This window comes from Solea solea, chromosome 13 (assembly GCF_958295425.1).
Source record: "Solea solea chromosome 13, fSolSol10.1, whole genome shotgun sequence".
Lineage (NCBI taxonomy): Eukaryota > Metazoa > Chordata > Actinopteri > Pleuronectiformes > Soleidae > Solea > Solea solea.
Window position 1 is genome coordinate 26,947,846 of NC_081146.1, and position 23,416 is coordinate 26,971,261.

Genomic DNA, 23,416 nt, shown 5'->3' on the forward strand with positions numbered 1-23,416 from the left:
TGTTCCACAAATGTGCAGCAGTGAACTTGGTGGAGTTCACTTTAAAGGGACAATGTGGATTTTATTTTATTTTGTAGCCACTTTGTCCTGGACCACAGTAAACCTGTCCAAAATGAGACTTAAGGAAGATTGATAAGGTAAAAAAAAAAGTTCTCTTATGGTGAAACCTGAAATGCTTTGGTGAAACTACTACTAAAATTCTACTTATCTACGTTTGCAAGCACAGAAATGGAGTGACAGGAATTCATGACATATTAGTTTGGGCAAAATCGCTGAATACAAATTTGAATTCAGTTACCTTCCTTCCTTCCTTCCGTCCTTTCCTAAACAAGACACTAGGGTCTACCACATAGCAATCATTGCCTATAGGGAGGGATTTCAGCAGTGTATCTTCAGAGAAACAGTTAGCAGACTATTTATTTTCTTATTTGTTCTTGTCTTTTTCTGCTTGCACATTTTCACAAAGATGAGGACACAAGTGCAGTTTGAAAGGGGAAAAAAAGAGTCTTTCATAAAACAAAAAAGGCAAAATGCAAAAACAAACTAATGCAGGAGAGAATGGCAACTGAAAAACACACAAAGAAAATACCTCACACACTAGACGCAAGACTAAATACACTAAGGAGGCAGGGAGAATCAGACACAGGTTAAACTAATAAGACGCGGGCATTATTGTGGTGTAGATAGTCAAAGGGGAATTAAAACTTAGGTACACAGGAATAAACTACTAAATAAAACAGGAAAAAAGGAACAGAAACCCAGACATAAAACCCAAGGATAAAGAAAACAGAAAGACCAAACACCAACAAGTCCAAATACAATAGTCAAACAAACTAAAAGCACCCAGATAAATTCTGGGGTTGAGGCAGCAGGCAATAGTTTAAAAGTTTATAATCCAATTATCTTCCTATCAAATTACAACCATTATATATTTGCAATAAACTTTATGTCAACAGTGGAAAACAACTAAATCACACACCACTCGGTGAACAAGATAATTTGCTTTATAGCCACTATAGTGTTGGCATAGAAACATGTACACAGCAGATGATATAATGCTGTTGTCCACTTAATTATAACTTGCAGTTCTCATGGACTTTGTCATTAAAAGGTGATAATAAGTGGTAATAAGTTAAGGTACAACTAAGTGTGTTTTGGAAACCATTAAAAGTGTCTATTAATTAATGTAAAATATCCGTTACAACTTTGTCACCCCACAGATAAATGTATTGTATCCACCGAGGCAACATTTGGATGATTAAAAACATTGCTTATTGTTTTAAAATAAGCAACTAACTAACGTGTGTGTGTCCACTGCTCTCTCTTCTCCTTAACCCTGTTCCACACAAGAGGATAACTGGCCAGATTTTGGCCCTAATCAATCATGGCAATCATAGATGTCTTGTGATTTTAGCAGTGGGGAACCGTCATGAAGGCATAGAAGGCCTATGCCTTCAGAGAAATAAAGTATTAAAGTATTAAACAATATACATATATATTTTTTTAAATATAAATATATATATATATATAGATATATACATATATCTATATATGTACATATATGTATGTATGTATATATACAGTATATATATCTCTATATATATATTTATATTTTTTAAAAATCTATCTAATTTAATGTAATACAATTTAAAACATTTTCTCTCATCTATGTTCTAAAGTTAAGTTTACTGTCAAGTTCCTATCAGCAATGAAAGGGTTAATGTCCTGAAACATGTTATCCAATCAGAATCGTCCGGTTCGCTGGCTCATTCATTGGTTAGGACTTCTCTAATGAGAGTGATGGGCGAATTGACCAATCACCGTTTGATTTTAAGTGGGCGGGCCAAAAACAAAAGATCCTCGGCCTTCGTGAAGTAGACAGTGCAGGTGTAACTGCAGACCACGCCCCCCAGAGTGCTGCGAGACAGTAAAATGGCGGCGAGAAACGAGAGCGATGTTGTAGCTAGCTTGATAGCATCGCCTTTTTTTAAGGCGGTCTTTCACAGAAAAACTTCAAATAATAAAAATTGGAAGTCGAAAATGTTATGAAAGTGGAAAGACAATTCAAGACCGAAAATTATTATTAGTTGGAGACGTACGTGCGCACGGAAGCTGCACAGTGAAAACTACGGGCTGCACTTTGACTTCCGCCGGCTCAACATTGAACTGACAGTCATGTTCACACTTTAAGACCAGGAGACCATCAGAGGATCGTTTGGGAGCTTTGGTACTGATGTCCATAGAGAAAGGACTTCTTTTGGAGCTCAAGTCAAAGGACAAACTTTACTACGCTGCCATCGCCCACTTCACAAGGAAAGACCGACGAATGGATTTGGTTTTCATGTGAGGTAGGTCTGTGTTGTAAGACACATCAAGGGCGTCAGTTTGTTTATAAAAGTGCTCGGTACTTTCATTACAATATGCACTGTATTACAGTGTACTGAGTGGCTCTGACACTCCTATTAGGGAAAAGGAAAAATAACACATACAAAAAACTGAGAATAAAATTTAAAAAAAAAATGTGGTGGGGACAAAAGTGTTGATCATAAATAGTGCTGGGGACATGGACACACTTAAAAAAAAAAAAAAAAGTCATTTGGAATTGTATAGTAGTTTGAGGATTCTCATGAATTTATTTTGTCAAATGTGATTTCATAGCGCTGACCATGGTGACGAACAGCAGCCCGTGGCCAAGTGGAAAGGGAACTTGGCTTGTAACTGGAGGATCGCCAGTTCAAGTCCCCACCAGGTCAAAAGGTCTGGGGTACCCCTGAGCCAGGAACCTAACTCCCATTTTTCCGGGATGATCAATTTTCTCGGCAATGATGTCTGAGGTGAAGGCCCAGCTGTAGTGCTCATGGTTCACCGCTGGCTGATTTTAACAGATGATCCTGTGTATCCTATGCATCAGAGTCTTCCTGATTTCAAGATGTAAGTATGAAACATGTTTGATATTTACGACAGAACAGTGAGCAAAGCCCGGCAATAACCACTGAGAGCGAGCTGACCGGGGAGCAGATGTTATGTACTTTAGTTTAGAACCGTAACTTGCACAAGCCAAGTTGATTCCGTCTTCTCAGCCATGACTTCATCCTCAGTTTTTTGGGTTTCTCAGCACAAAACATCACAAACACAACAGCTATTAACTGACGATGTCTCCCTCGTCCTTTCTCAGTAGTATTGCATCCTCACAGCAGGAGTCTGCTCTTCTTTATGTTCTTCTTCTCTACTTCATTTCCTCACTTTCAAGGAATTTCAAGTAAAGTCTCAGCTTCAGCGTCTGGTAAGAAACATTTATACACAGGACAAGGACATCTCAACTCGCTAGCAAACCAAAGGCAGTAGTGCATTTAGGGCTTTTACATCATTACTATGTTTGATGAGAAGGGCATCATATTTTTAGACACGCCTAGAAATCTCAAAGAGAGGACAGAAAATAAACTGTTTTCGCTCCATAATTCTTTACTCCACAGTCTTTAACTTTCTCTCTCTCACTGATAAAAATGTAAATATACCCTGACTATCAGCACATTAAGTACACCCTAAGGTCTTATCACTTTATCACTGGTACTGGATTATAAATTAATCTCATCGCTGTAATCAGTTCTATGTAGGCTGCGCATCATTCAGGGAATAAAAGCTTGAGGAAAGCATGAAAAAAAAAAAATTAAATACCTGGAACCTGCTGGAGTTTTTAAATGATACATGACACTATACAAAAATAAGCATCACTGTGAGATGCACCAGGAGTTAAAGAAGCTGTTTACTGATAAAAAGGTTCAGATTAAGCACTTGGCAAGCAATGAAATTGGTGTCATGAAGATACTTTCCACTGATAATCAATGTGAATTACCTTCAATATAACGGTACAATACAAACGTGTATGTATGTGTGGGTTGTTCTTCTACATGTATCTTTGTGAGGACATCTGGTCTGGTCCTTACAACTTTGAAGGGATTTTTGGGGTTTAAGACCTGATTTTAGGGTTAGGGTTAGAAGTGGGTTAGGTCTAGGTAAAGTTGAGGTAAAGTGTTAAGGTTAGGCATTTAGTTGTGATGACTAGGGAATTCATTATGTCTGTGAGTGTCCTCAGTAAGACACTGACTAAACACTGACCGTGTCAGGACCAGTTTTCCTCATGGAGACCAAAATCTGGTCCTAATGGAGCAAAACATAATTTCTCTGTGTGTGCTTAGCACTACAGTTTTGCCATTCATCCATTCACTCAGTGTGCAGCACACATTTCATACTCACTCACTCACACGCTGCCAGCACAGCCGTCGGGAGCAACATGGGGTTAAGTGTTAAGTTGAAAGATGACTCGCTCTACCACTGAGCTACGGTCTCCCTGTCGCACAACTTTAAAGGGTTTTTTAGGGGTTAGGATCTGGTTTAGTTCGAGTTAGAATCAGGTTCAGCTTAGGTTCATGTTAACCTTGTGACCTTGTGATGGTTAAAGTGTCCTCAGTGTGTGTGTGTATTGCAGTCTGTGCATTGATAACAAGTAATATAATATTTGATACATTTTTATTTGAATATAAAGTATCTATATTTCAGTATGTATGTATGTTGATGCCTGATTTTTTGTGGTCAACACTGAGTTCAGGTTACAACAGCATGAAAGTATTTTACTTTCAGAGCTGTTTCAAATATGTTGTAGTTGCTGTCTGATTTTATGAGAGGGTTGTTAAAGAGAGATAAGTCTTTCTTTTTTTTTTGTTACTCAGCCCAGTCTCCAGAGTGAAGTATCAGGTGAACAAGTCCACGACACATGGTACATGTATTTACAGCACCTCCAGTCAGAAAACACTGTCCCTGGAAGCCGCAGTAGATATGAGATCATCCGTGATACTGCTGATCATCCTGGGAGTCATCTCAGGTGAGCGCTTATCCCTTTTTTATTTACATATGAAAAATGATTTTCAGTTATGGCCACATATTGACGTTTTATATTATCTTGCCTGTATATTCATGTCTGTTGAAGGAAGTTTAAGATCAGAGCTTCTGTCTCGTAATGATCCCCCATCTTCTCATCATTTTCCTTTCTTTTTCTTTCCTGAAGCATTCATGTACTCATGTCTATACTTGATAACTTTTATGTATATGCTTGAATTCATTCTGTATCTTTTATAATTCTACATTTGAGTCTTGTTGATCTTTTGAAACTATGATTTACGCATCAGAACGCTGCATTCTAAACTATGATACCCACACTCAGAATACATATGTTAGAAGGTGATTGGTGGACACAGGTTTTTAAGCTTGTAAATTATCAGTTTTACTTACTTTGTTGTGACTTTTGGCAAACAGGTGGTAAACATGGATGTAACTCATGTGCACGTTCTGAGGTAACAAAGAAGGGGGCGAGTGGACAAGTGCCAGCCTGAAGCAAGCATTTTTACTATGCTGCTGTAATGATACAGAATGAAGTGTGCCGCTGTACTGACGAGTAATCCACAGGGAAAGAAGGAAATTTGTTGTCATTGTTCAAATAATTTGGATATTTTTTAACTGTCAAAATGATGACAAATGATGATACAGATAACCTTGAACTTTGTTAGTGTGTCTTCAGTTTGTGTGTGTACTTTGTGTCTGTCCCTAAATAATAATTATTATAAGTATAACAAATAACCCGGCTATTATATTTAATCACAGTTTTGATAATGGTCTTTGAGTATAAATCTTGCTACTGTTAATACTGTTAATGTCTTGATAATGAGCTCTTCCATAACAGATCTTTTGGGTTCTTTGTTATGTAATCTTCACTTATGATACACACATACACACAAACTTGTTTTATATCTTAGTGAGGACACACCATAGACATAATGCAATAGTGCCTAACCATAATCCTTCTAACTTTCACCCTAAAACCGGGTCCTAACCTCCCAAAAAGTCCTTTACAGTTGTGTAAAACTGTCCTCACTCCCTATAGTTTCTATATTTCTATAAACAAACACACACAATCATGACTGTATGTGTCTGAGTGTCTGTACCTGTCTCGTCCAGGTGGAATCCATGGCGCTAATGTTCTACCAGACAGTGTCACTGCGGTTGTTGGAGGGACAGTGACGTTCACCACAACAGTGACTCCACCACAAACACCGTTCCTGGTTGTCACCTGGAGTTTCACAAACGCCCACGACGCCACTTCTAATGTCATAACCTCGAGTCAAGCACATAATGCAACTGCACCAGCGTATACAGACAGGATCAGACTCTTCAGATCTACTGGATCTCTGGAGCTCAGCGGTCTGACTGTCAGTGACACTGGAGTGTACAAAGTCGCACTGATACCAGATGGAGCAGCGCAGGTGAAAGGAAGCTGCAGGCTGTTGGTGCATGGTAGGTTCATGTATCTCTCTCTCTCTCTAAAGAACTTACAGTCCACACAATGCTGATGCGGGGTTAGGTGGGTTAGATGCCTATGGTCACTCATAGAGCCCTTTTCCACTTTTGTCCCAGCTTGCCACGGCACGGCACAGTTGAGTTTGGTTTTCCACGACAGAATAGTACCTATACTCAACGTGAACGGATTTCCCTGGTAGTTGTTGGAGATGAACCCACGTTTTTAGGATTGTTCAGTCTTTTTAACTGATCTACAGTCCGGCATTGTTCGGCTCGATTATTGTGTCGGACGTCTCTTCCTGTGCAACACTCTGACCAATCAGTGGCCAGCAGTCAGGCGACATCACGCATAGTATCTACTTACCGCACTTGGAACCTCGCCAGAGCCGGTACTATGCTTGTGGAAACGCAACTTAACCGTGCCGAGGCGAGGCGAGGTGAGGTGAGGCGAGTAGAGCCGGTGGTCACAGAATTTGTGAATAATGAATAGTTCATGACCGTCCCAAAGAAACGAAGAAAAAACAATTCAGAAGAATTATTTTGTTTTTTCATTTTTTTTCCACCATGACTCTCTCTCTCTCTCTGTGTCTCTGTGTTTTTCATCCTTTGCGGTGTTTTTACTCCACAGTTCCCGTCACTAATGTAACAGTAAGTGCCAGTAACACAGAGGTGCTGGAGTTCGGCTCTGTCCGTCTGTCCTGCTCCTCCTCTGGATCCTCCCTCTCTTTCCTCTGGCTCAATGGCAGCTCTGAGGTCACAGCCAGTGACAGAGTCCAGCTCACTGATGGAGGTTCTGCTCTCACGATACACCATGTGACCCGCTGTGACCGGGGACCATTCAGGTGTCATGTGACAAATCCTGTCAGTAATGGCACCAGTGATCCAGTGAACCTCTTAATAATATGTGAGTCACAACCTGAGATAATCTTCATTTGAATTTTCAGCTTCTGTCCTAGTTTTTGTAGTTTTGGTATTTGTATAATGCATCCTTCATCTGAAAATGACCTCTGTCGGGCAATACTATCAGACCTGACCGAGGGAGTGTTGGTGTGTATAGAGCTCCAGACGTGAACAGTGACAGTTCAGAGTTCACTGCACACTTGAAATCCACAAAGGGTCAAGCAATATATCACAGAACTTGACTTGACTGAATACTTTTTCATTCCCTCTGTGCTTTTCACTCATTATTATTATTATTATTATTATTGTACCAAACATGCACTAACTAACTGATAAACTCTCCTTCATCTTACTCTGGAGGGAAACACATCGACACAATCTGTCTTTGTGCCAAATATGAAACGTCAAAACCATGGTTCTCAAACTGTGGTACATGAGCTTCCTCTGGTGGCGGAAAATCAGACATACAGCTCTACTGTATTTACCAGGGTATGTGATCGGAGAGGAAACACAGTTTGTAGAAATTAAACAATTAACAAAAATAATAATAATTAGAGTCACATCATCATACATATTAAAACATACTAAAACTGTTCATCATACGTGCTTGAGAGGTTTTTTTCTTGTATGAAATCACTGTTTATTCTGTCCGAGCTAATGTCTGTACATCTGCCCCCATGTGACAAACTTCATGTATTTGTATTTATCTGTTTTGTCATTGTTTAATACTTGGTGTTTACAGCAGTTTTTCTACTCTTTCCTGTCTCTCTCTCTCTAACATAATCCAAATTCAAACTTCGTATTTACTTCTGATTTATTGTGACTTATGTGTCTCTTGCTTCAGTGGGCCCAGAAAATACAACACTAACGATGTCTCCGTTGCAAGAATATTACGCTGAGGGGTCAGACGTCAGCCTGACGTGCTCGGCCGTCTCCGGACCTGCGGCACACTTTCTCTGGTTTGTGAATGGACACAGGCTGACTGACACTGGAGCAGAGCTCAGACTGAAGAACATTCAGATGAGTCAGAGTGGAAACTACACCTGTCTGGCCGTCAACAACAGAACCATGAGGAATCAAACATCCCACACAGCAGTTGTAACTGTACTGACATGTAAGTTGGAGTTAAAACCACCTTGTTGCTAAAAGGTCAAACAAATAGCCCCTGGTACTTAGATCACATAAAGCTTTGTTTTTTTTTAATCTTATTTGTTTAAAACCTCCTAATACCCATCAATAAATAACATTGTCTGGACTTAAAAATTAAATAACCCAATGCAACCATTTATTTAATTTGAACCACATGGACTAACTTGCTAGAATAACTCCTGCTAATCAGTCTCCAGACGTCTACACCCCAACTTTCAGCAGAAATAAACAAATTAGAAAGAAGTCTTTAGCGAAAGTGAAACTGTTGTCATATGACTACATAGTTTTTAAATGCACCAGATTCCTTTGAGGAAATCTTTGTTTTTAGCTTGCAGAGACAAAGTTTGTCACAGTTTGTGTCACTTGCATAAAAAAGATTTCACACACTCAAGTGGCAGAATAACACATTTAGACTTACTGATGGAGTAAAATTCCTGTAAAACTGCTGATTTTCTGTATGGACTTTGATGCTGGTCAGTGACAACGCTCCAGCACCAAAGTCAAATACAGCTTAATACTTAATACTGCTTCATCAGCCATGCAGTTGATATTGCCCACTGGCAGACATGTTTCCATTCAAGTGTCAGACCCTCATACAACTCGATTAAAAAAGAAAAACCTAAACTATCACTTTTAAATGGTGTGTCACTTCTAACATGTTTTTTCCATCCAAAGCACACATCTCCGACGTGGTGATCACCCCCAACACAACAGACTTATCAGAATTCAGCAGCTCGGTCAGTCTCTCCTGCTCCTCCTCCGGATCATTTCCGTCTTTCCTGTGGCTGAACGACACGTCTCAGGTCACAGCCAGCGACAGAGTCTTGCTCAGCGATGGCGGCGCCACGCTTACGATCGTCCGTGTGACACGTTATGACCAAGGACCATATCAGTGCCACGTGTTCAATAATTTCAGCAATTCCACCAGTGAGCCGCTGAAACTCTCCATCAGCTGTGAGTCACTGCCCTGCACAGAGTTTCATTTACAATCGCTGCAGTAACCATGACAGTGTTGGCTTTGTTGCAGACACATTTTTTGGTCATACTCTTTTGTCTTTTTTATTCAGTCGGCCCAGAAAATATTAATTTGAAGCTGTTTCCATCTCAACAATTCTATGAAGAAGGATCCAATGTGACCCTGATCTGCTCAGCTGTCTCCAGACCCGGAGCTCTGTATCACTGGTTCCTCAATGGAGACCAGCTGCCTTACACTGGAGCAGAGCTCAGACTGATGAACATTGAAGAGAGTCACAGTGGTAACTACAGCTGTCAGGCCTTTAACAACAAAACTATGAGACATGAAACATCTCAGCCCTCTGCTCTGTCCGTGCTGGGTAAGTCACAACGTGTTTATTTACTTTAACAGAAGGAGTGTAGTGTACGACTGTTTTTTAACTGAGGCTCGCAAACCACTCACTCTCCTGCACCAAAGTCCATAGAGGAAAGTCTGTGTTTTTCAGCTCAAAACGACACTGGAGCTGCTGGTCGACTGCTGCCTCGTGTGGTCACTTTGTGACACTGAGGCACATCCAGATGAAGGAGTTCAAACACAAAAGCCATAAAATAACATATTTAAACTTAGTGATAGATGTTAAAATCACTCTTTTTCTCCAAGGACTTTGGTGCAGGAGAGTAAGAATAGTGAGTAAACTTGAGTTTCCAGTCAGAGAAGTGTGCTTCTCTGAAATGTGGTTTTCTTTTTAATTTCCCCTTGGACTCCTAGATCTTAGATGTTGCTTTTATAGAGAAGCCTGCCATTTATTTATAAGCTTACTTCAAGCCTTGTATTTTGTTGCACTTCCAATCCAATCAAACTTTATTTATAAAGCACTTTAAAAAACAACAACAGCTGAAACAAAGTGCCGTACAACAAAGATAAATAAGATAAATAAAACATAAGAAATGACATCATAGGCCTAGACAGCAAACAATAAAACAATAAAATACTGAGAAAGTATTAATAAAAACACAAATGAAAAAGTCATACAATAAAACTATAAAAAGATAACAAAGCAATGTCTCATCCCGGGTTGAAAGCCAAAGAGTAAAAATGGGTTTAAGATGTGTTTTAAAAGTTCTTCCACTTGAACCCTAAGAGCAAAACTTGCTTTGAATAGTTTCTTTGTCTTTTGTTTGTTTTTAAGAAGTGAAAAAAATCAATTAAAATTGGAAATCAAGTTTGGTGTGTGGAGATTTTATTTGCTCAGTCCTACCTGAACTCAAATATAACATCTGTTTTATTTGGTGTCTCTCACAATTGCACTTTGTATTTCAGTCAACTTATCAAAACAAGTGAACCTTTGCTGTCATCTTCTCTTCTCTTCCTCCACAGTGCAGGTTTCTGATGTGGTGGTGACATCAAACACCACAGAGGTGCTGGAGTTCACCTCTGTCCGTCTGTCCTGCTCCTCCTCTGGATCCTCCCTCTCTTTCCTCTGGTTCAACGGCAGCTCTGAGGTCACGGCCAGTGACAGAGTCCAGCTCACTGATGGAGGCTCTGCGCTCACGATACGTCATGTGACCCGCTATGACCGGGGACCATTCAGGTGCAACGTGTCAAATGGTGTCAGTGATGGAATCAGCAAGTCACTGCGTCTTGTCATCAAATGTGAGTTTAAGACTTGAGCTGTTATGTAACAAGGTGTTCAAACGGTAGCTTCAGGACGCCAAAACAGCAGAAGCCAAAGTACTAAAATCTCAAAAACTATTTAAAATTTTTATATGAGAATACTGCTGTAAATCAACATAATCTCACCTTTTAGCTCAAAGAGCTAAAACTTTTGTTAATTGTTTTTCTGCATGATCTTTATGTTTGAAATGAACTGTACATACAGTATATCCCATAATATTTCAAAGCAGGATGAAGGTGATTAATGTCTGGGTCCAAAAATGGAAGGTTTTCATTTTTGATGTTGTCTCTGTGTGAATAAAGTACTAATTTTGAACTTTTAAGATGAACATTGATTTCCGTTTAATTGTAAATAATAACAAATGACTTTGTAATGTAGCATATATCATATATATATATTGTATATATGGTTCATTGTTTTCGTACAATCAATTATATTTAACGGTTTAACGGCTTTATTTCTATTTCTGGGACGGTCATGAACTCTTTCATGTGTGTTTACACCGAACACGACGCCACCTGTCACCGTATCTATCGCACTGAAACGAATCTTCGTGCAGATCACATCTGTTGCACGTGTTACACGCGTGACAGAATTTCGGGAAGCCCGTGTATTTCCACCAGAAGAGGCGGAGCTCCTGGGATTGTACGTAGAAGTGGAAGTAGGAGTGTTGTGTATATGCAGATGACCACCGACTTTCATTTCTGAAACAACTTCATGACATCGGAGACATCAGTGATGTCAGTAACATCTCAACGCTGATTGATCATCGCAACAGACTGTGACACACTCAACTCGTTACAATCAGGAGTGGCACATTGTATGTGATTTGGTCATGTGACAGATTTTAAGCACTTACGGTGTGAACACACATCATTTATTCTAAAAAAGAATCTTGGATAATAATCCCTGAGTGTGCAAAGTTTGTTCAGTTTAAGTTTCTGATACATTTGAATGTAGTGAGTTGACAGAATAGAACTCCATGTGATCCGACTGTTCAACTGTGTTTACAGATGGACCTGACCATGTGACCATCATCGGACCCAAATCTGTCCCTGCTGGAGATTTGACCGTTCTCTACTGCTCCACTGAATCTGTTCCAGCAGCAAACTTCACCTGGCTTTTCAGAGGAAAGCCAACGTATGGTCATGAGGTTGTGCACATCATCCAGTCAAGCCAAGACTCTGACAGCGGGACGTACACCTGCACTGCTGAGAACACCGTCACGGGACGGAGTCACACGACACACCATGAGTTCACAGTCACAGGTGACAAAAGGAAACAAATAAACCATTCAAACATTTAGGATTTCAAATTGTCTTCTTAATGTGTTCCTCTTTTTTTTTTAGATTCCTCAGACTGTGGCTGCTCATCTGCAGCAGGTCTAGCTTTAATCATCACAGCTGGAGTTTGTCTCATCATTGCAGTGGTGACTGGAATAAGTGCGTGTGTTGTGGTTAGAGGGAAAAGGTGAGCTCAGGATTATAAGCCTGCTTTAGGAAGTGCACAGAGGTGTTCTTAAATAAATAAATACAAATGTATTTTACTTACAATAAAGTATAATAAATATATATATATATATATATATATATATATATACAGTATATGTACAACTCAAATTTTATTTAGAGAGCACATTTAAAATATGAGAACATCTGTGTAGTAGAGTTCTGAAGGACTGTAAAGTCTAACATCAACTTTTTATGAATCTTAATCTTGTGAAAAATAAATGATTGCGACCCTCCGGTGAAGGATAACACGGTAGATAATGGATGGATGTATTATTAATATTATTAATGTTAATACATATAGGGTTTAAATCCTTATGTAATATTTCTGATTGATTTATCAATTCCTTTAAGTGAATACATACTGTTCAGGTAAAATGATAATTAACTCTCTGTTTGTTTTATTCATTTTTTGGGTGTTGACCGATGTTACAGTCAAATCTGGTTATTATTATTATTATTATTATTATTATAGACTGAAAATATTTGAAAAGCGTATATACATGTTGCATGAACACATTAATATTAATATTAAAAATGTATAGAATAGTGTAATGGCTTGGTATCCTCACCAAGCACAACACACTGGTTGTAAGGATTGTTATATGGTTAATTGTTGATTTAGATCTCAGCCACACTTTTTATTTTTCAGAGTCAACAGTAATTATCCTCTATATCAACAAGGTCAGTGTTTATTACACCTTACCCATCGTATCCAGACAAGACAATGAAGATAAATCATTATAATCATTATCTCATAAAGCATAAAACAAGCCTCTGTTCTGACCTCGTAGAAAAGAAAACTGTCGAGGGGGAACATTCACATGTGTACAAGATCACAGGCACAGTGAGAAATAATGTCTCCCGTTGAACGTGAGTTTGAGCCTTTTTTTACATTTCTTTTATGTTCAGATAACAGTCGTTCTAATCATCTGCAAACGTTTCCTTCTACAGGAAAGAAAATCAAACGTGAACGCACTCAGCAGATGAACAATCTCACAGAAAATCACCACTATTATTATCGTTTTTCCATTTATTTATACAACTCTACCATAATACAGTTCACTCTGTTGCATTTTAATACAGATGCATTATACCCTCAAAGCTCTTATTTAATTCAAATGTGTAAACGGCATGCTACGTATGACAATATGTGTATGTTGTTTATATATATATGTGTGTGTGTGTATATATATACATATATATATACACTGTATATATATATACACATATATAATCAATAAACATTTTAAAGACTACAAAGTATCCTTTGTAAACCCAACCCACTTCATAAAAGTTCCACAACCATGAAGTTTAACATATTTAAAATGTGGATGTAGTCTCCTTGTTTGCACAGTGAGTCTAACCAGGAAGTGGCAATTCATTGAATGGCCACCAGGGGGCAATACCACTTGTTGCTTAAAAGGTCACGTTGAATGGAAACATTTTCCTTAGGCACTTGTTAAATAGTTTTTTTCATTTGTCCCGCCAGTTATACGTGAGCTTCCTCTGATGGAAAATCAGAACACTGCTCTACTGTTTATACCAGGGTATGTGATCGGAGTATGTGTATCTCTCACTTCATCTTGTTCTAATGTCACTATACCAGTGTGTGAAGTATATGTGAGGAAGAGGAGGATGATGAGAGAGCAAATGGTCTAATTGGGATTATCTATAATCTTCCTCCTGTGAAAACAAGGCAGCAGTAGACCAACAGTCTTCAATGTCTAAAACCTACAAAGATAAACATTTGGTGGATAAAAGTTGTGTAAAACTTTAATAAGTTAATAAGCCATGCTTTACGCCCACGGATGTCTGTGAAGTGAGAGTGTATTCAACAATAATAATGACATCATCGGCATACTACTTAACACAAAGTACAACAATGTAGACGTAGATAACTGCTGTGTCCTTGTAGTGTTGGATGGAAAATCATTGCAACACTCCTCGATTACACACAAGGGTTTCAGAGTTCAGATTTTATGTCAGTTGCAAATATTTATGACACCTTGTATAAAAATTAACAAACACGTTTATTCCACACAGTGTGAACGCATGAATTTGACATGAGCTGTTTGGATGAAGCACAAAGGAGGTGATGAAAGCAGCTGTAATAGTGTGAGGTGAGATGCTATCAGCTTCACTGCACTGCTCAATCACTCACATGATTCAGGTCAAGCACAGGGTGGATTCAGGTCACCTGCTCTAATGTGTTCAGGTCACGTTATTATTATTATTATTATTATTATTATACACTGTTGCATACTTACATTTAAGTAATAAAAAAATAAGAATATTTCAAATTTACCTCCCGCATACTGTCAAAAGAATTCCCTTGTTCAGGACAACTCATTTCAGTGGTTATGTAGTGAAGTGGTCACAGGTCAATCGAGTCCTTATGTTAAACCTTAAAATGATTTAAAATAACTGGAAGAAATGTCCTTGTTACAATTACTGTTGTTGTAATAAGTAGTTTTAGTAGTAGTAATAGTAATAATGGAAGTGATGTTAGTAGTATTAATTAGTAGAAGTAATGGTAGTTATACTAACAATAGTGGTAGTAGTAATAGTAGTAGTAGATGTAACGGTAGTAGTTATAGTAGTAGTTGTAACACTAACAATAGTGGTAGGATTAGTAGTAGAAGTAATGGCAGTAGTAGTAGTTGTAATAGTTATAGTAGTAGTACTAGTAGTAATACTTACAATAGTGGTAGCAGTAATACTACCAGTAGTAGTAGTTGTAATACTAATAATAGTAGTAGTTATAATAGTAGTAATACTGACAATAGTGGTAATAGTAGTAGTAGAAGTAATGGTAGTAATAATAGTCATAATAGTATTAGTAATACTAACAATAGCCGCAGCAGTAATAGTAGCAGTAAAAAATAAATATTGTTGCATGCTTACTGTCAAGAGTGTGGGTGCAATTGAAAAACAAACAATGTTTGACCTTGTTTGTTTGATTGACCTTGTGTGTTTTTTGACCTTGTGTGTTTGTTTGTTTGACCTTGTGTGTTTGTTTGTTTGACCCTGTTTGTGTGTTTGTTTGACCTTGTGTGTTTGTTTGACTTTGTTTGTGTGTTTGTTTGACCTTGTGTGTTTGTTTGACATTGTGTGTTTGTTTGACCTTGTTTGTGTGTTTTTTGACCCTGTGTGTTTGTTTGACCTTGTGTGTTTGTTTGACATTGTGTGTTTGTTTGACCTTGTTTGTGTGTTTGTTTGACTTTGTTTGTTTATTTGACCTTGTGTGTGTGTTTGTTTGACCTTGTGTGTTTGTTTGACCTTGTTTGTGTGTTTTTTGACCTTGTGTGTTTGTTTGACATTGTGTGTTTGTTTGACCTTGTTTGTGTGTTTTTTGACATTGTGTGTTTGTTTGACCTTGTTTGTGTGTTTGTTTGACTTTGTTTGTGTGTTTGTTTGACCTTGTGTGTTTATTTGACCTTGTGTGTGTGTTTGTTTGACCTTGCCCTCTCCCAGTGCAGCGTTGTCTTTATTTAAACCACTGCAGAGTTTGTAAGAAGAATGACTGACATTAAAAAAGAAGATAAGCAGGTAATCAATCATTCACAAAGATAAAGACACATCAATCAGAACAGTTATCTGATTCGTTATCTACTAATGACTATATTGCAGAATTTGTTTTTATATTTACATAACACAGTATCTCCACTGTAAATTATGCCACTGGTTTTTAACTGTAAATGGAAACTGTGGCTTTTACTGGAAATTCCTCTAAAATGAACCTAAACATACAATATTCACTGAAAACTGTAAATAAAGTAGTATATGGGATTATGTCAAGATACAGCTGTCAATGTACAGTCATTTACGATAAAATGAAACAATCACCCACAGTACAGAGTATAGTGACAGAGGCAGTAGTTTTTCTGTGAATGTATAGTCAAATATTTTACTATTTCAGTGATAAAGATTCAGCGTGGGTGACAGGATAATGTCAATATTGAGGTTTTTCTGAGATACAAATCAGCTACATTTCAAAGCTGTTAAATATTAACTTATTTAAGTGGTAAGGCTTTGCAGTGGCAACACTCTGGAGAGGTCACAGGTCAATCCAATTGAAAGATCTCCATCCTTCCTTCCATCCATCCATCTTCTACCATTGTATCCTTCACATGAGGCTCGAGGGAGGTTCTGGTGCCAAACTGACCATAGGTGTGAGTGTGAGTGGTTGTGTGTCTCTGTGAGGTCTGTATTTTGTGTAATTTTGTGTATGTTTAAGCTGTATTTTCTCTGTGTATTTGCAATTCTGTGTATATATTATTGATAATTTCTTTTTCTATCATGAGGAACAATGTTTTCAATATACGTTCTGCTCTTAAGAAGCTGAACACTGTGACTCTTGACAAAGGGTGTTTGGTTTTAAATGTAAACTGTGTCTGTCTGCTGAACAATGGTCCTGTTCACATTTACATTTACAGTACTTTTACAATGACACATTTATAGACATGGAAAACAGAGCTCAATTCAGAGCTCATAAAGATTTACGGAGCTGTAGCGTGACTCCTTCTGTCAGGAATGTTCAGTTTCTGTATTAAACTGCGGTTGTAAAGTGAAAATAGATCAACATTGGTTCACTGGTATTTGATTTACCTTGTGGGTTTGACTCTTTTTTATCTCAGTTAAAGAATCTGAATGTTTTTGAATGTCATAACATTATTCTGGGCACTTAATGCTTGTTTTTTGAATACCAGAACATTCCAAACCTCTGTATGAACTGTGGGTTAGGGTTAGTCATTATTTTGTCTCTTTCCCCTTCAGAGTTCCCACTACAGTTTCGGAGTATATATATATATATATATATATATATATATATATATATGTGTATGTATATATATATATATATATATATATATGTATGTATGTATATATATATATGTATGTATATATATATATATGTATATGTGTTGACATCACTGTACAAATTGTTTATCCTCACTGTTTTAAAAGTGTGGAGACTTCGAGACCCGAGACTTCACTAGACCTCCTGATTGTGAGGACTCCTAACTCCTTACAAGGCTGTTTTTCCACTAACAGACAGCAGGGGCAGTAGAGACAGCCCCCCCCCCCCCCCAGCTTTCCTGCAACAACACATTTAACCATGACATTGATTCTGAGGCTGTTAAAACAGTTCATTTCAAAATGAGCTGTATGAAATCCATCCCTCACAACATGACCCTGTCACGACCCTCCTGTCACCTGAGCTACAAACTCATCAGTCACATGACCACATGATGACACGGGAAACTCTCGAGGAGATAAAATAAAAAATACATTTTAAAGAATGATTTTACAGTCAGATTCACTTGAAAGAATATTTAATAATCATTGATTACATTTTCCCACCAGACATTTTGGCCTTTGACAATTAATTTTTTCCGGCCAAATTCACATGACAACGACCAACAGCCATCATATAGCGGCTAACAACCTCAGAGCAGACAACGCTCTGTGCCCCCCATGTAACTTCTGGCGCCCCCGAGGTTGGTAACCATGGGGATAAGAGAATATTCAGCTCTGAACATAAATAAATCTCAGTAAAGTCGTATCTGAGTGCGGTGTTTTTGTATTGTTATTTTATCCTCTCTTTTTTTAATTTGAAGATTCAGTCAATGAAGTTGTTTGTGAATTTGTGTGAAGGAGGCGAATTGTCTCGTGGATCTGTTTGATCCACCTCCTCGAGGAATGCTGTGTCTCAAACACAAGCCTATAAAGACCAAAAGCACTCGCTGAGAAGCTCATAAAGCTGACGCACAGCACTTCCCTCCTGAGAACAGAACCTCTGCTTAAATATGTAACTTGCCAAGTAGTCTGCATTAAAACTTGCTGCTTAATTAAAGTCACGTGTTCAGGAACCAAAAATGACAGCATACATAGTTTCATACATCGATATTTTTTTTTTATTTGTAGCAGCAGAAAGATATTTACCTTCATGAAGGAGACATTTCTCACACTCTCATTTATTTAAATCTTTGGGGGTGATTTGCTGGTTTGTTTTGGTTAGATGTGGGTCACCCAGATCCCTTTTTGCCTTAGGCCCCCAGAATTCTTTGAGACACCTCTGATCGGGGACCATGTCAACAAAGACAGAGTTAAGTTCAGGTTACTCCAGGTTAAGTCACTCCTGACTCACCATGATTTAGATGTATGTAAACACCGCTAGGATGGATGGGTGTACTCAGTGTGTGTGGGAGAATAAAAGAGCTCAAGCACCTGTGACTCTTCTGTTTAGATTTGGCTGGAGGACGGTGAGACACGGTGAGACACGGTGAGACACTGCAGACGTCAAGATGATGCTCGGAGCAGCAGTGATGCTTGTTTTGTCAGGTAGAGTTCCATTAAGATGAAAAATGTGTCTCAGCTGATTTAACGCGTCATGTTCTGTGATTTGCTTTTATTGTCACTCCAGACTTCGTCACTCTTAATCTCCTCTTCAGGTTACATAGGTATGTGCATGGGTGAAGGTGTCTTACCTCAGGGGCCCCTGCATGGAGCCGTGGGGGGCTCCGTGAGATTCACCACAAACCTGTCGCCCTCTGAGAAGCCATTCTCCACCGTCAGCTGGAGGTTTAGCAACACTTCCTCAGCTGTGTCATTTAATATCATCACCTCCTCCATGTCCAACAACTACACAGAACACGGATATAACAACAGGATCTCACTGGACCGAGCCACCGGAGGCCTGGACCTCAGAGACCTGAGACTGGAGGACAGCGGGGAGTACACACTCACCATCATACCTGAGGGACAGCTGATTCTGGGGAGGACCACTCTCAAAGTCTATGGTAGAGTCCTTCACCGTGGCAACACGTCAGCCATCAACTGCACTCGTTTATTAAGATTAACCTGTCTGATGGACACTGTATCTATATTGTGTGTATATATACACATATACACACACATACTGTATGTGTGTGTATATGTATGCAGTATACATACTCTATATATACACACACACATACAGTGAAAGTCTGAATATATATATGTATATATATGTGTGTGTGTATATATAAAGAAAGTCTGAATATATGTAAAGACAGTGCACATATATCTATTTCCCTTTGACCCTGGTTGTATTGAAATAATAATAATAATAATATATAACGGTAATTCTAATAAATAATAATTACCGTTGCAGAAACCTCATTTAGAGTATTGAAATGTTTTGGCCTTGCATCATAACGCTGATCTTTAAGTTTAACAGCTGGAATGAAAGTAGATTCCACTTCACGACCAGAACAGAACAAGTCTATAACCCCAGTGAGACGATAAATCCAAACCTCTTCTTCCTTCCAGAGCCGATCAAAGACGTCCGCGTGGAATCGTGGATGAATCCTCCCAGGGAAGGTCATCCATACATGCTAACATGCAATATGAGTGGATTCCCTGAAATGATTCACTGGATAAAAACCAGAATGCAAGAACGCAGTGAAATAGGAGGCGTTTTCGACGTGAATAACCGAACAATCACCTTCAACCCATTGAAACGCAACGACACTGGAGACTATAAGTGCATGGCTGCCAATCCTCTTGGAAATATGACCAGCCTGACTGACAAGCTCCATGTGAACTGTGAGTGTAACATTGAAAGCATTTACATTTGTGACACATGTTCATAGCCGCCAGTTTTATAGTGCGTCATGCTGAGCACGTGCGTTGCGACAGATTCTTTTTTTCAGGGACCGTCTCTCAACCTGGGGCCCCTAAAACCAGCTGAGGACCTTAAGCTGCTTCAGACCTGCACTTAAGTCTGGATATTTGCATGAAATTGTCTGCAGAGGCGAAAATATTTTTCTTTTCAGAACTTCTCTTTCTGATATCGCTGAGTTTTTAATGCCTTGTTTTTACAGAGTTTGAGTATCTGGTTTTTTTATGTCGCAGTTTATAATTTAATATTTTTTCCTTTACCTTTTCATGCGTTCTAGAGAATGTACAATATTAGTTCTATTAATGTTATAAATTAAACAGGATGTTGCTGCAGCAGCTGTTGCACTTTTGCACAATAAGACAAATAAATCTAATATACTTGATTTGAGTCAAATCTACAGATGTCCTTCATTCTTCTGCAGTTGTAGACACATTTGACCCAGAAAATATTTATGAACGATTGCCTGTAAGGGTGGGTGGCATGAGGATGTGATCTCCAAACTCTCTTGAAATGTCCTTTGTTGTTCAGTTGGACCGGACGCTCCTGTCTTCCATGGACCAGCGTTTGTTGAGGAAGGACGATTTTCCACCTTCACCTGTTCTGCCGTGTCGGTGCCTCCCGGTCAGTTCAGCTGGTGGTTCAATGGCACCGAGGTGGCCGATACTTCAGTGTTCAGAACCAAACCTTTCACCTTCAACATGAGCGGAGAATACACGTGTATGGCACACAATCGTGTGACGACCAAGAACAGCACAAAGTCTAAGATGGTCACAGTTATTGGTAAGAAAACTCAAGAATGTAAATGTGGCTTTGTGATGCTGGGGCTCACTGACTTATCATCCATCCCAGGACAATAGTCAAGTCTTAGGCTGAGTTCATACTTTCCACGTTCCATATCTGCAAAAAGCCCCTCAATTTCAGCTTGAACACAAATAGCCAGGCTTCCGTTCAGTCGTGACATTTTCTTGTCAGCTTTACATTTTCACATTTGTCCTGTACGACGTTGTTTCCTTTGACCAATGAGTCGAACATGTGTGGATAGGCTGCATTACACTAACATCAGAGGTCAGAGGTCAGAACTGGCAGTGACATCACCTCTGAGAGGACCTCGTTCTGAGAAGTCACAGAAAAACATGGACTTAAAACTTATTTTGGGTTAGCTATACCAGTACTTATACCAGCTATACCAGCTTTACCAAAACGCAGTATTTGGTGACTGATTTACTGTGAGACAAATATGAACAGTAAAAGTAAATAGTGGCAGCCATCTTGGTTGGTTTGTTCCCTCAACTCAGACGTTCATACGTCTGACTGTAACTAGAACTCTGCAGTAAATCCACACACGTCTCCATGATGCTGTGTTCCATTTACATCAGAAATTAAAAACCATTGTTAGCAACACCAGTCAATAACCACCTCTACACAAACTGCATAACAACATGTTTATGATTAAAAATGAAACGTAACTAAATACAACACAAGTGCTGTATGGTACGGTAGAAGTAGCAGTGTTTGCTCTGCGTGGTCACACGTGGTCACACGTGGTCACACGTGGTCACACGTGGTCACACGTGGTCACACGTGGTCACACGTGGTCACACGTGGTCACACGTGGTCACACGTGGTCCAGTGAGTTGTCTTTCAACTCAAAGGTTGTGGTTTCGATTCCCGGCTCTGCTAGTCTACATGCCAGTGTGTCCTTGGGCAAGACACTCAACCCCATGTTGCTGTAGTGTGAATGGGTGTGAATGGTAAAAGCAGCATAAATACAGACCATTGACCATGAGGTCACTGCTTCTGAACTTCACTGTCCTTCATCGTCTACGTTGACTGTGATGTGTTTCCAGAGGCCATAGAGTCAGTGATGATCCACCACGACACACTTCCAATCAATTCTGAAAACTTCACCCTCAGCTGTGAAGTTACTGGACCCTACGACGCCATCTACTGGACGAAAGACGACACACTCCTCAACATGAACGCCTCTGCCTCTGACACACACATGAACGTCCACACTGTCAACAACACACTGCTCTTCACTCCAGTGACGGTCGACGACGACGGCACATATCAGTGTTTCGCGACCAATAAGGCTGCTCGACATGGAAGCCAACAATACAAGCTCCTGGTTAACTGTGAGTGTTACGAGTGATGAAGAACAAAACTCATGTTGCATGTGCACAAACAAAGCTGCTCGCGATGAGAGGAGACTTTACGACAAAAATGTAACTATGCATGAAACACACAACTGTCAATGGGAGAATTCATTTCAAAATGAACATACATTTTATAATTATTTTAAAATTATAAATTATTATTAATTATCGAGTCAATGATGACTAATCACAAAGTATCAGCAGATTTACAGACTGTACATTATTGAACAACTAGGTTATGAGAAATAGTCCCATTGTGTGGTTCATTTGCATATGTGTCTATGTGACTACAGACGTTGAAATACAACATGTGAATGTTAAAATATGTGACTTTTTAATAGAATAAGCTTAATGTACAATGACACTGGGAGCAGTGTTCCACTTACTTCAATCACAACATACATTAAACCATTTTGTATGGTGTTTATAGTGTGTGTGTGTGTATGTGTGTGTGTGTAGATGGCCCTGTGAGTGTCAGCATCACTGGTCCTGACCCAGTGACGTCAGACTCCAGCCGCGTGTCACTGACGTGTTCCGCTGACTCTCAGCCAGACTGTGACTTCTCCTGGTTCTTCAACAACGACACATCAGCAGTGTCGCAGAGTGGCTCAGTCATCACGTTCTCTGCCACTAAAGACAATGAAGGGAAGTACACATGTGAGGCGACAAACCCTGTGACCAACATCAGCGTGTACAAAAGTGCAGCTTATAACGGTGAGCGAGCTCTGCATCACCTCTGTGCAGCACAGCAGCTACAACATTCACGATTCATGATTGTTTTTGTCTCTTTCTCAGGTCACACCTCAGCTCTGCACTTCTCACCTCGAGCTGGTCTAACGCTGACTTTGTTTGCTTTGTGTGTGTCCATGCTGCTCAAATGATTCCTTTCAAAGGCCGCTCGCCGCTACAATATTGCTGTGAAATTAAACACAAGACGTTGATTGTTATCATTATTATTATTATTTTGGTCAAACTAAATCTGCAAAGACCTGTTGAAGAACGGTGAAATGGACTGAGTGTATAATAAAGGGTACATTTAATGACACTGGCTCCTGTCTG

General features: G+C 39.2%; 1 protein-coding gene across 1 annotated transcript; it reads left to right on the forward strand.

Moving 5' to 3' along the window:
* The first annotated feature begins 1,933 nt into the window (after positions 1-1,933).
* Positions 1,934-23,402, forward strand: LOC131471331 (hemicentin-1-like). The gene is made up of 17 exons (XM_058647828.1): positions 1,934-2,348; positions 4,728-4,879; positions 6,010-6,345; positions 6,977-7,252; positions 8,093-8,362; positions 9,073-9,351; positions 9,465-9,731; positions 10,730-11,005; positions 12,041-12,295; positions 12,377-12,497; positions 13,188-13,258; positions 18,991-19,338; positions 19,850-20,125; positions 20,730-20,981; positions 22,049-22,336; positions 22,817-23,071; positions 23,153-23,402. Exons 2-17 carry the CDS (start codon positions 4,834-4,836, stop codon positions 23,236-23,238), a joined length of 3,702 nt encoding a protein of 1,233 aa, XP_058503811.1. The 5' UTR covers positions 1,934-2,348; positions 4,728-4,833; the 3' UTR covers positions 23,239-23,402.
* The last annotated feature ends 14 nt before the right edge of the window (positions 23,403-23,416 follow it).

What these genes read in the sequence shown, in the direction of transcription:
- LOC131471331 (XM_058647828.1), top strand. Translation starts at nt 4,834, where the DNA reads ATGAGATCATCCGTGATACTGCTGATCATCCTGGGAGTCATCTCAG. An exon ending in ACTGCGTCTTGTCATCAAAT is followed by an intron (nt 11,006 to 12,040) that starts GTGAGTTTAAGA and finishes CTGTGTTTACAG; the next exon opens with ATGGACCTGACCATGTGACC. An exon ending in GTTGTGGTTAGAGGGAAAAG is followed by an intron (nt 12,498 to 13,187) that starts GTGAGCTCAGGA and finishes TTTATTTTTCAG; the next exon opens with AGTCAACAGTAATTATCCTC.